Source organism: Elgaria multicarinata, chromosome 4 (assembly GCF_023053635.1).
Source record: "Elgaria multicarinata webbii isolate HBS135686 ecotype San Diego chromosome 4, rElgMul1.1.pri, whole genome shotgun sequence".
NCBI lineage: Eukaryota > Metazoa > Chordata > Lepidosauria > Squamata > Anguidae > Elgaria > Elgaria multicarinata.
In genome coordinates, this window is record NC_086174.1 from 47,967,627 (window position 1) to 47,981,397 (window position 13,771).

At 42.9% G+C, this 13,771-nt stretch overlaps 1 protein-coding gene across 1 annotated transcript; it reads left to right on the plus strand.

Annotated features, from left to right (window-relative positions):
• Positions 1–8,468: 8,468 nt before the first annotated feature.
• TCTE1 (t-complex-associated-testis-expressed 1) lies at positions 8,469–13,465 on the plus strand. The gene is made up of 4 exons (XM_063125617.1): positions 8,469–8,753; positions 9,015–9,583; positions 10,558–11,007; positions 13,200–13,465. Exons 1-4 carry the CDS (start codon positions 8,570–8,572, stop codon positions 13,401–13,403), a joined length of 1,407 nt encoding a protein of 468 aa, XP_062981687.1. The 5' UTR covers positions 8,469–8,569; the 3' UTR covers positions 13,404–13,465.
• The last annotated feature ends 306 nt before the right edge of the window (positions 13,466–13,771 follow it).

Consider the following 13,771-nt stretch of genomic DNA (forward strand, 5'->3'; position numbering starts at 1 on the left):
GAAGAACCAGGGAGGCAAGAAATTTTCTTGGTGACTGTTAGGCTTACAAATTGCAGGGAAGAATAAAAAAACAGAGTCGCTTATTAAGTGTATGGCTGTGAGTGTCACAAACTGCAGTATTTATGTTCATCATATTATTCAAGGCATTCAAGTGCTCCAACCTTTTATTTATTTTTTGAAAATCTATGCTACTACAAACAATAAAGGAATTGTGACAACAAAAATATACAAATGCTAAATGTTACGGCCTTATAGAAGTCCTTTATACACCCCCTAACCTCTTAAAGTGCACATTTCTAAATACTAAGCAACATTAAATGAGGAGAGATAAGAATAGACATGGGAATTTTTACATGGGAATGGTTTTCAATTGAAAGGCCGAGTTTGGAATATGTGATGTTATAATGATGAAATACCTTTGGGCGTGATATGCAGAATACCTGTCAGCAATCACGAATACAATAAGCCAATTACATATCAGGGATTAGAGGAATAATTTCTAGGTCAGAGAGAACCATAATATTCAGATGGACTTGAGCCAGGGAAACTCTCATTAAAGTTTAAACTGTAATAAACATCCTCTCTGGATATTTATTTTATTTAAAGTTTTTTTTCCTCCCATTCATCAGCTAAAAAGGCTCAGTAAACAAGATAGTTCCTGTCTGCAGACTTACAATCTAAAAAGACATAACACACAAAGAAAAGGGGATAAAAAGTGAAGAGGAAATACACAATGACGGTAGGTAGGGTTGTGCATTCTTTGCTTGTTGATGTTTGCTTAATGAGCATTAATAGTGTTGGTAGTTGGCAGCTATTGGACATACATCATCTAGGGTGCTTCCACACAGGATAGTGCTTTCTCGTACTAACCTGTGATTACTTTCTCCACTTTTTGCTGCATGTGAAATTGTGACACATCTTCCACACTGCAGAAAGCGTTGTCCTTTCAATGCTTTTATTCCTGCTTATATCTGATCATGTTAGTGGGCAGAACATGGTAGGAGGTAGTTGGACTTCAACTTGACTGCCCCTTCTCTCTTCCCACCCACTGAGAAGTTCTTCCTTTCTAGGCATGCTAAGGTGTAGATGAGTATAAATCTGTAACTGCACATGCTCAGAATATTTCTTTCTTTTATTTTTTAATCAGGGTTGGCAAACCGTCTTTTACTTTGGCATATCAGGAATGTACAAGCAGCAGTAAAGCATGCAATAGTGGTGCAGACGCATGGTTGGGGGCGAGGGCGAGAGAACAGAAAAGTTTATGGTGCTCTTCAGAACTGTAAGTATCTGTCTTAGCGCCACCCAACCACATAAGACCATTAAGTCCAAGGTCTATCTATCTACTTACATCTCCGCTCTGCCCAGTCCTATGCAAGTTTACTTCCCAGCATGTGCGTTGAGTGGTGTGCAGCCTTAGAAATATGAGAACTTTCTAGTGTTCCTAATTTATAGCAGGTGAATGAATGGGCGCAGGGCTCTGTCTTGCAAACTGCAGAGCGAAACAAAAAACTGTGTGGCTCTCGCGCCCGACGTTGCCGCGCTGTTTAGGATCAAACGAACGCGGGTGACGCGTCCTTTGGGATGGAGGAAGCATCACCATCCCAAAGTGGTGTCCAGAGCACCCTCCTCTCAGGGGCGGGCGCTTTCCGCAGCCTCCAATCAACAGACAGGAGCCGCTCGTTCCCTTTTATGGGATTGGGCGAGAGGAAACCCCCAGGGGCGGAGCTTATGTCTGCATTGCCCTGCGACGGTTTGTCTCAAATGCAAGGACCAATACGGGTCCTAAGCCCCGCCCTTGGGCGTTTCTTCTCGCTCCCATCTCCCCAAAAGGAAATGGGCGGTTCCCGTCTGTTGATTGGAGACTGAGCTAAGCTCCTGTCCCTAAGCGGGCAGGGCTGTTCTGCTCGTCCGGCCCTTGACAACGCTTCTCGTTTCCCTAGCAACTCTGCGGCCTGGGCTGCTAAGCGGGCGGATGCAGCCTGAGACGCCATGTGTCGGGTCTACTCGGTGAGGGGAGAGGCGGGAGCCGTAAGACTTTCGGGCCAGCGGAGTGTGTATGTTTGTAGGTAGCCGTTGGAGTTTAAGGGCGCCCTCCGTGAAAGGGAAACGGCAGTTTTTTGGCTGACATTTACTCAGTGGAGGCTGGTGGCTCCGATTTCGGTGGAGCTGTGAATCCATTCTGGGTTTCAGTCTGAACCAGCCAGAACAGAGCTATTCAAGGTGCTGAACTCAAACCCCAAAATAGTTTCCACCTAGGATAGAGTTCTGACTGTTTCTGACTGAAACCCAGGGTGGATTTATAGCCCCACCGACATCGAAGCCACCAGCCTCTACTGCATTTACTACCGGCTGGAACACCCTCTTCTTCCAGAAGGAAAATGCCATCCTTAGGCACCCTGACTGTGAGTCACCAACCAGCTGGGATGGTTATAGGTATATTAAGGGTACCTTTAGAAGATCATTCCCAATAGCTGCGATCACTGGAGTTCAATTACTATTCCATATGTAAAGTGGAAGCGGAGCCTTCTCAGCAAATATTTTAAATATTACTGAAGAGTGGTGTAGTGGTTAGAGTGTTGGACTGGGGCTAGGGAGACCAGGTTCAAGTCCCCACTTGGTGACTTTGGATCAGCCGCTGACTCTCAGCCTAACCTACCTCACATGGTCGTTGTGAGGAAAAAGTGGAGAGGGGGTGGTTCATGAATGTCACCTTGGGTTCCTTGGAGGAACAGATGGGATATAAATGTAACAAATAAAGGTGGCATGAGGGGAAATACTTTGGGGACGACGACACTGGCAGCCAAGAACTTTTGGATAATAGAATGTGATACATGGAGTGAGTGGAAGCTGTGAGAACCTCTTTGAACAAAATTCCCCCACCCCCCCGAACTCTTTGGGAGAAATTAGTAGAATAGCCATATTGGCTGGGGATGAGTGAGTTGCCATCCAACACATCTGTAGAGCACCAAGTTGGGGAAGTCTGTCCTAAAGTCTCTGGAGCCACTGAAGGAAGCTTTTGCAGTATCTTTAGAAACAAGAGACTGCAAAAGGGGAACCTGAGCGGGAGCTTCCTCTGCTCTGGGATATTTGGGGTATAAATGCTATGGAGGAAAGGCAGAACTTTGCAAGTGTCCAGGGTTGCACTGGAGTGACTGATAGTAGAACAAGGTATTACTGACAAACCATAGTAAGACAGGCAGAATGCATTTTTATCATCAGCCCCATAAGTTGTAGCAGATATCCCACCATGACAATCGCTGTTGCTTGTCTATTCTTCTGGACATGATAGTACTAAATTGGGTGATGGAATTTCTTTTCATCTGTTTTTTTCTTTTGGTTTGATCATTTTCTCTTTCATAGTATGTATGTTTGTATATTCAGTGATTGAATGGGAGAGGGGAGTAGATGGAGAACTTTTAATGCAATCCACAAGCCCTCACAAAATAAGCTTCAAAATAAGTTTAGAGAATTTTAGCAAGCTTGAACATCCTGGTTCTCCCATCCCTTAGCATGAGTGCAGCTTTTCTCTGTAGTGGCTCCAAACTCTTCTGAAAAAAGAAGGAAAAAAGGAAAAGAAAGGAGCAAAAGAAAAGGTGTTTCCCAGCAACTCATATCCACTGGTGGTGGAGAGAAAGGCCAGAGAGAGAAAGAGGGAGAATGAGAGAAACACATTCTAAGGAAAAGAGCAGAGACAGAGACTGCGCATGGGGGGGGGGGAGAGAAACCAGGGAGGCACAGCAAGCTAGAAGTATGCAAGACTCTCCTGGAGGGCATCTTTCCAAGGGCTTCAACTCTAGTAGCACCACGGATGATGAGTGAATGCAGAAGGCCACTTCTTAAATTGTTACATATTGCAGTAAGCATCTATTTGGTAATCTATTCATTTTTACTGTGAGATGAGAATTTTTACTACATTTCCATATGTGAAGCTAGGGAAACAGAGGAATGATAAGCTCTTCACAGTTTGGCAGGCCAATATAGACAATTAGTTTACTAAGCGGTAGGTTATAGCTTGGTAAATAGTTGTCTGTTCACCCATGAATATAGATGAATGTGAACCCAACATAGTATAAGGAGATTTATGTCTGTACTGACAGAATAAGAAAATCAAGAAATAGAGCAACAATGGTGATATGTAATTACCACATCAGGAGTTTCTGTGAATTGATTCGGTGTGATAAATGACTCACTGCAAGACTTGGCACCTTACAGCTTCCCAAACATTTGATCATAGAGGTGACTCAAACACATTGTGGAATAGTTATCACACCATAGCAACCTTGTTCTGCTACATTTGTGATCACACTGAATTCTCAGTCAGGGCAGAGTAAGACACATATCCTTTATAAAAGCAAAAATAAGTTTTAGCAGTGTGTCCAAGTTTCACCCTAGTTTTCAATGTGGCCATATACTGTGTATTCAGCTTATAGGTACTCTGAAAAGAGCTTCTAGTAGAGAAACACTTGCAATAGATGGCAATTGTTAAAGTTTATTATGTATTTATAAAACTAAAGGTATAACTTGGCTGATTTGTCTATAACATGCCCCCAAGGCATAAATAATTATTACTAATACTGACCAACAAATAAATACACACCAATTCGACTAGGATGAAAAGAGAGCACTGGAATTCTCAAATGAATTTTACCAAGTACCTCTTTAAAGATTCAGGATCTGGCTTCTGGCTTTCTGCCAAGCCAGTGGAAACCTACCTCTTCTTGTTGCAGTACACACAGCTCAGATCTCCTGTTTTCATGAATTCTGAAATCTTAACACTAACTCAGGTTTGTGGTGCTGTATGAGAAAGTGACAGTTGTCTTTATCCTCATGTTACTCCTGATGTAGTCTGGTGATTCCTTTCAGCAACCATATTTCCTTTCAGCAACTCTGGGGTACCATTGTAGCTGGTAGTGACTGCTGGATCCTGGAGCTTGATGTTTTGTCACCACTGATAAAATTTTGTCAGAATTTTGAAGGAAAGCATCACATTTTGCAATAGCTGTCCATATATGTGGGGGTTTTCTTTCTGTGATCACAAAATTGCAGAATCCACAGGATTTAAGGATATAACTTGCAATTCACAGGGACTTGGTGTGAGCTGCCTACACCGCAGGACTTTTCTAAATCGTGTCTTTCTGAAAGCTACCCACCATGCTGCCTGTAAGCTACTCTTAAACTCAAGGAAACTGCAAGAGTGCTCCCTAGAAAAGTTGTAAATGAGACTTCCCAGTCCATGTGTTGAAATGTTTTTCCAGCTTAAAATGGCTCTTTGGATTGCAGTCATGGCCTCTATGAGATACAACAAGTATTAGAGGATATAATGAACAGTTCTTCATTTGTAAAAGCTGCAATTTAGTCACAGTTGCTTAATTATTAAGACTAATTTCTTTTTTTAAATTCAATAGAGATTTACTTGAAATCTATCTAAGGCTGGATTCCTGCATTATAGAACATTTGATCATTAAATGTTTATTTTGAGGAAAATGCATCACTGAATATGCAAATTTGTACTATGAAATAACCAATTGCTCACAATAAAGGAACATTAGAACCCTAGTCATTATTAATTTATGCAGTTACACTGTTCAAGGAACATTACAGAAATAAACTCTGCATTCTTGCCTCTCAGAAACTGCAGCTTTGTATCCAATAGCCATTGAACTATTGGGGAACCACAGAAAGCTTTTGAGTTTTAGTGCTTCATGATAACTGCCATTTATTCTTCATTCACCACCACTTTTCTCTTATCCACATTTTGGGATTGGTAAAGATTGGAGTGACAAGTTGGTGGTAGTGTCTTGTAGTTACAGCAGTCAGATCTGTGGAAACCCCACTGACTGAGGTGCAGCAGTGGGCTACCTTGATAATGGAAGGGAGATTCAGGGGTTGTAGCAGGGAGAAACTGCAGTTGTGACGGCTGCTGTATTTTGCTGTTGGAAGGTTTTTCTGTGTGGCTTTTGGAGCTAGGAAATTTGGCTCCACCGTAGCTGATTTCATGCTCTCTCTAGGATTAGCTAGTCTGATGGATTTCATATGAGTTAGCCCTTAGGCAGTTTTGTCTCATTATTTGTGCAAAAACCAAAGTATCCATTTGTTCTGGCCTCTCCCCGTAACTCCAATTCTCCATCATCATATTAGCCCATTGCTTTCCTATAGCACTTGCAGTTTGCTGTGAATACAGTCAAGGAAGCTTTTGCAGACACATCTGCAATGCAATGTGAATCATTTATCTTTGCTCCTCCAGTTCTTCTTAGCATTTTGCAAATTTCCGTTCTTGCAATTTAGCGTACTGTTTTATCAGCACTACCCCAGACAGTTTGTAGGCTTGGGGAATTGTGAAAGCCTGCTGCCTGCTATAAAGGTTTCAAAGACAGCAGGGCTTCAGCACACCATGGACTGCTGCTTATATATGCTTCAAAAGCAAAATTGAGCAGCCGCATGAAGGGGAAGGAAATAATGAGCTTGATCTCGACAGCACCACCTGCTTCTCTCTTTGTAACAGGAAAGTACTGTGTAGGATCAAAGTACTAATCCATAGATGTGTGCAGGTTTGTGGCACTGGCTCCTACATAGCTGAAGGTTTCTTTGTAGGAGGTTATCAGTAGGTCTCTTGAGGATGAACGCTGGGTCAGAGGCTGGAACGATTTCCACTCTCAGTTCTCACACTGTGCTGTACAGTAAAAGGAAAGGCTTGGACCTTCTATTCAGTTGTACCAGTTTATAGGAGCAAACCCAAACATACTACCCTACACATATCTAAGAGGCTTGTTAGTAAAAATGGCAATGCTCAGAACTGTCACATCACGAACAGCAGAAAAACTGACATTAATGTGCCATCTCATTTTTATTGACAGTTATTAGCCATGATGTGGAAATGTATCCTCTATTTTCAGAGGGAGTATAGTTCTAGGCGTCAGAGTTGATCATCCTCCACCTTCACAATCAACAACATAGAGACTCAAAGCTTCCAGCTATTACAGCTTTACTATGCTGGCAAGCCTTTCTACAATGCAGATTCAAGGAAGCTCTCAGACTGCCCCAGGCTCTAAACAACTAATCTAAGATCTCTATTAGGAAAGATGATTTGTAGGGTAGTGAAGTTGCCCACAATTTGCCCATGAACACTCATGGTCAAACCTGCCTCACACCCCTTCCTTAGGTTGGCTCCTTTCTACATTGGCTTCTAAGAGTAGCTATCCTAGCAGAGCATCTTAGCCCCTATCCCTAACTATGCCCCCTTCAACTTGCAACATGCTCTAGCGTCCCTCAAGTCACACCCCTCTTCCTCCTCCTCAGAAACCAGAGTTCTCATGGTGGCGGGTTAGCAAGTCTGCCTGGCCCATGTGTTTGTCAAGGCCTTGGGAAGAATCTTTCCTAGCACCTTGGGGCTCTGGTGGAAGTCCCTCCCCATTCTCTGATCTAGCTGTTTCAATTCTGATTCAGAATTGGAGTCATCAGAAATCTCAAGGGGTACCAGTCATTACTGGTGTGGGGGAGGTCTTCATACTCCACTTGTGGGCTTCCCAGAAGGCGGTGACTGCCTGCTATTGGAAGCAGAATACTGGATTAGGTGAACCTTGGTCTGATCCAGCATGGGCATTTTTTAATGACTGTTTCATTTATCTCCTACAGTTCATTGCATTTGCCTCATAAAGATTTTCTTCATTTACATCCAGATCTAGCCTGATTTTTTTAACGGTTGCACTCTGCAGTATGGCTATCCCCTGCATCAGAGGTATCGTCTCCAGTCTGTGCGTGGACTGTACTGTGCTATTATGCCTTTCTTTTGGCATTTGGGAGGCTACTGTGCAAGCAGCACCTTGGGGATTATCTTGTCTGCATGATTCCTAGAAGCTATAGGTCCTGAGAGTGAAATAAGGGAGCTGGGGCAGAATAACAGTTTAGTTTAGAGAAAGAAGAGTGGATCAGGGCTCCCTGGTTCTGTTCTTATGTGTTTGGATTTCATATATAACTTCCTCCACTGAAACACTTGCTTTTTGAGGCAGAATCATCACTTCACTGTGCTTATCCATATGATTTGCATGTGAGTCATTTCCTCTTCATCTTTAATAGATATTTAAGAACTCAAGAAAAGGGGGGGAAACATCTGATGTAAATAATTTCTAGTTCTTAAGTATTCTTACCAGTAAAAGATAACTGCCTTAATTGTTTGGCTGTGCATTGATGAGCTAATTATTGGTTATACCATGGTTTAAATCAGGGGTGTGGAATCTCAAGCTTGGGGGCAAAATCCAACCCTCATTGTGTTCAGGTCTGGCCCTCCAGGATTCCCCAGATGCCATACCCCTGTCTCTGCCTCCCCATTTCCCATAACCACTGATAGTTTGGTGGTTTCCTGGCTTTTGTGCACTAGGTCCATAGACTAGATGTTCTCCATCGCTGCTTTACAACAAATATGTTAGTACCGAAGGGGACACTGACGTGTGTTTTCCCCCAAACTTCTTTTCTAGGAACAGTTGCTGTAGAACTTTAGTGATTATCCAGCTTGCAGAGAACCTTCCTTCCATTCTAATTAAGGGAGAGGGAAATATCACCCTAGCATTGCAAGATGCAAGAGCCAGTTTCTGGAGACCCCAATGCAGTCCCTCCCCCAAGTCATGCAACTACAACAAACCCTGCAGCTAACCCCCGGCGAATGCGACGGATTATTGCTGAGGATCCCGAGTGGAGTCTTGCCATAGTTCCACAGCTCTCAGAGCTCTGCATCCAGTGCATAATCAACAACTTTGAAAGTAAGTCAGCAGCCATAGTGGAGCTACTGGGTTGTGGAGGTGGGAATTGCTTCCTTTGGGAAGGGTTGTGCCCCAATTCTTTTAAAAGCTGTGGTGAGGCCATTTTTGAAAGTACAGACATCTCCACCACTGGATCCCATCACTCTTGATAACTTCTGGCCCGTCTCCAACATTCCTTTGCTGTGCTAGGTCTTGGAGCGAATGGTGGCAAACAGGCTCCACACTTTCCTGTAAGTACTAACTTCTCTTCTTTCCAACTAGAGAATCCAATTTTGCATAGCCTCCTTCCTGAGCACCAAAAGAAGGTGCTGGACAAGATCTCTACAAGTCTACCCCTCACTGTGACCGCTAACCTGATTAGTGATGAAGGCTATTGGAAACGGTGCTGCACTGAGAGATGGACAGTTTGTGATGTGTCCCGTTATGGAAACAGCTGGAAACGAATGTTTTTTGAACGTCACTTGGAGAAAATTTTGAAGTTCTACATTCCAGACACCACTAGCCCAAATGAAGTCCTGAATATCATCCCACTCTGCAAGGACTATGTGAGGAAGCTGGAGATTGACCAGTTCCTTCCACCAGTAAAACTTGATCAGAAGAAAGAAGATGAAGATGTGTCTGATAATGAAAGTGATGCTGGAATAGATGAACCTTCCATGGACCATTTTGATATGAGTATGCTCACTCCAGCACTCTGTCAACTTGAAGAGCTGCACCTATCTTATGGTGTAAAAGATTGCGGCATGAATTTTGAGTGGAATCTTTTTGAGTTCACCTATAGGGACTGCTGCTCACTGGCCAATGCTCTTAAGAAGTGTCCGACTCTAAAAGTAATTTTTCCAAGTATTATTTTATAATATTTTGTGACTTTAAGCGTATAATTACAGTTCCTAAACTAGTCTATGACATTTAACTCTCATTTCATTCCAGTTGTTCAGAACTATATCCAGCCTGATTACATGAAATAAGTACTTCCATAGCTACAGAAAGCTTGCATGCCAATTTTGAACACTCTTCTTTGGAGTTGAATGCCATGGTGCTAAGCCTTTAAACATTACAGCAGCACAATGGGATGATGCCTCAGAAAATAAGCTTCTACACCTCTTCTGGAATGAATAAAGAGCATTTAAATCCCATGGGTTTCAGTGGAACTTACTTCAAAGTAAGGGCCAAACTAGACAAAACATGGGAGACCCACCCTCACTTTCACCTCCTGAATTGAATGGAGTTTGCAGTGCTGAGGGAGGGTGGATTTAACTATACGTCAGTGTTGCTATCCTGATCTGCAATCTGGATTAGGAAAATGGCATGGAAGATAGGGTTCAACCTTCTTCCCACTGCAGCACAGCCCCAACCCCCCTCCAAAAAATGGCCTCCGCATTTCCTTTTAAGAGAAGAAACAAATGATGAGAGATCCAGTTATGGCTCTCCCATGACTTGTCTAGTTTGGCCCTAAATGTTGTTTGCATTAAAACTGCAGCCTTAAGGTTCCTTTTCAACATGTCCCCCCACCCCAATATATATTTCTGATGTAGACATCTGTATGGGATAGAGCTAAATGAGAAAGGCAAGGTAGGTGAGGGTCCTTGCTGATGGTAGAGCCCTGCTGTTCTTGCAAAAAATAGCATCGGATGAGTGAAAGCACCCCCAAATCCTCACATACACATCACAAACAATCCTGGTAGTGTATGGCCCCTAGCCCTTAGCTCGTGGCCCCTATGGAAATTATGTTGTCTCTTGCTCTGATCAGTCACTATCCCTTGATTCTCTTTATTGAAGCATGAAATCTTATTTTTCTGTGCAGGTCTTCAAACTGTCCCGAAGCAAAGTGGATGATGATAAAGCCCGGATGCTGATCCATCATCTATTAGACCATCCCTCACTGATAGAACTAAACTTATGCCACAATCTGATTGCAGACCGGGGAGCACGAGCTGTTGGCAAGCTGATTAACCGCAGCAAGATGTTAACCCTTAACCTTTGTGATAACAGGATCCGAGTTCAAGGAGCCCAGGCTATTGCTCATGCCCTGTCCAAGAATTCCACCCTGACATCCCTAAATCTGCGTCTCAACTGCATCGAGGATGAAGGAGGCCAAGCCATTTGCCATGCACTCCTGGTGAACAACACAGTGACGACTCTTCATTTGGGTGGGAATGAGTTGTCGGAGCCAACAGCCACCCTTTTCTCTCAAGTCTTGGCTCAGAACACAGCTCTGACTCACATCAACCTCTCCTGCAATCACATTGGGCTAGTATGCATTCCCCCTTTTCAAATGGGAGTTTAATACATACATACGATTAGTACAGAGCACTTTTATAGCACTTTGGAATGTTCAAAGCATCTTACAAACATTATCTCAGTAATCCTTACAATAGCCTTCCTCAACATAGTGCCCTCCAGATGTTTAGTGCTTCATTTCTCCTCGGCCCCAGCCAGAATGCCCAATGGTCAGGAACGCTGAGAGTGGGTAACTTGCTTTAGGTTGCACGATACACAGGTTCCAAGGTCAAAATCCAGTACTCTCTCCAATGGTCCTTTGGGAGTTAAGTTAAATATTTCCCTCAATTGTGTTTTTGGAGAAGTTGGAAACTGTAAGGTAGGGCTACAGGTGTTAGGATTTACTACTTGGTTTATGTCACAAGTTATTCAAGCATACTTCATTCATTTTTCTTAACCCAGCATGCTCGAAGCAAAATCTTTTCTGGAGAATGCAAGCCTTTAATATTTAAAGAGAGTTGTGATCTGATTGAAGAATAGCTTTAAAAAGCTCAAGGGCTTCTGCATATTCATCAGCCCATTTTGCCATATCCACTATATCTTTTCCAGTCCTCTGCAGCAGCATGGCAACCACACCATGCAACTAATGGGCTTAAGAATGGCAAATTTCTGTGAATTTCCCCCAGAACTTACTTTAAATGCTAATGTGAGATTTTCAGACCATTAGAAAGATCTGTTAAGCCTTGCTCTTCTAGAGCAGCCTTCCCCAACCTGCTGCCTTCCATATGTTTGAATACAACTCCCATCATCCCCATCTAGCATCACAATTTATTAGCTTGCTATTGCTTCAGTCCTTGTTCTCTACTATTCCTGACTATGTCATACGTTAAAAATCTGTCAAGTACCATATGCATCATGATGATGCCATTTCTTCCCTCTTGCCATGCCAGTATTGTTCCCACTAGAACTGTATGGAAACATCAGGGGGTGTGGGAGTTAATGGTCTTTTGTCTCTTTCCCCTTGCATGCCAAATTTTTACAGAATTGCCTGAGGCATCTATCTAGTCTTTCCTAAGCAAACACTCTATCATCTCCTGACATTGTAATGAGGAGGTAGGAAGATGTCACTGTCACAATGACATCTTCATAACTGAGAGCATGACACATCATCCATTGTGTGACTACTTGGCATTGAGCAGCAGTAGGTTGGTGAATCAGTGACATTTGAGGTACACAAATTTGCTTGCCATGATAAGCATCCCTCTATCCTCTGAAGACCACTGAACCTCAGTACGAAAGGGGTCCTCTCTACTGTGTTCCTTCTGAGCTTGGAACCTGAAATATAGTGCAGCTGTGCCTGGCTTCAGAGGTATTTCCAAACAACAAAGTTGAGGGCCACCTTCCAGACAAGGACTTCATCGCTGCCTTCATGCACTGTTGGGGAGGCAATCTAAGTCCGATGTCCGAGATGAAGTGGGAACAAACTTGTGGCCCCCCAGGTGATAGGATATAGGAGAGGGGCTCAGATCTGCACTTTCTTAAACCCCCAGATTGTAGGGAGCTGTTGACATGGGTGCAGCATTACCAAGGCTACCATTTCTGTATGAGAGAAGAAAAGTAATGGCCTTATTCACTGTGGTTAAAGCCGTGGTTTAAGTTGTCTTCTGAATGGGGCCAATATTTTCAGAGTGGCAAAGGCAGGTTTGCTACTCTTTAAACAAATGTATGTCTTGCTGCTTGAGGGCGAGTTTTTCTTTTTTAAACTCAGCTCTGTAGATTTCAGCTTAGTACATCTGGAAAGAGGAAAATTCTGCAATGGAGGGTGCCTATTAGCTAGTGAACAGAGAAATCTACATGCATTTGAAACTTTGGGAGGGGGAATAGCTACTTGCAGGAGCAATTTGAATTGGTGGGTTAGGAAAAGGATTAAGTGTTTTAAAGGCAAAAAATAAAAATGGGGAGGTGGGGATTTCATGCTATTTTTTACCCATTGATATGTAACATGTAGTTTAGCCTTACCATTCCAGTTTGATATCGTTTATTTTTGTACAAGATGAAATCAGATGTTTTATTTTTTGAGAGCAGGAAGCATACTTGCCCCTTTCTCCTGTCTTCCTTAAGGACTAGTTGAAAGCCAGTCAAGGAACTGTGTGGATCAAACATGAGGGTTGTATGTGAGTGTGTACCTTTGTTTGGCCTTAAGCCAACTCTCTTTATTAATTCCAGGATGGAGGAAAGCAGCTGCTGGAAGGCATGACTGATAACAAGACTGTAGTGGAATTTGACCTGAGACTGGCAGAGGTGGGACAAGAGAGTGAGTACCTCATTAACCAGGCCATAAAGACCAACCAAGAACTAGCTCGTCTCAAAAGCATACATCATTCAAGTTCCACACATGGCTCACATACTCTGGAAGAAAAAACATCCTGAGCTAGTCTAACATTCCCAGTATTTTTGTCATCACCTTCACCCATGTCTGATTAAACATATTTTTTTAGTTGAGCGTTCTGGTCAGATGTTATCTCTTCTTAACTAGGCTTGGGCTCAAATTCATTCCCCCTCAACTTTTTGGTCAAGCCTTTGGTACATCCCAGATGCAAACCCCTACTGTAACTGAGCTTATGAGCAAGTCAAAGCATGTGCAACTGAAACAACGACATATTGTTTCTCTATTTAGTCCTGCTTCCATTTCCCACCTCTTTCTCAGTTTCAAATGTTAGATTACAAACCCTTTGTACTCTAAACACGCAGTTCTAAAAATCCATTCTAGATAATCCAGTCTGCCTTTCTAGAAACTG

What these genes read in the sequence shown, in the direction of transcription:
- TCTE1 (XM_063125617.1), top strand. Translation starts at nt 8,570, where the DNA reads ATGCAAGAGCCAGTTTCTGGAGACCCCAATGCAGTCCCTCCCCCAAGT. An exon ending in AGAAGTGTCCGACTCTAAAA is followed by an intron (nt 9,584 to 10,557) that starts GTAATTTTTCCA and finishes TTTTCTGTGCAG; the next exon opens with GTCTTCAAACTGTCCCGAAG. An exon ending in CCTGCAATCACATTGGGCTA is followed by an intron (nt 11,008 to 13,199) that starts GTATGCATTCCC and finishes TATTAATTCCAG; the next exon opens with GATGGAGGAAAGCAGCTGCT.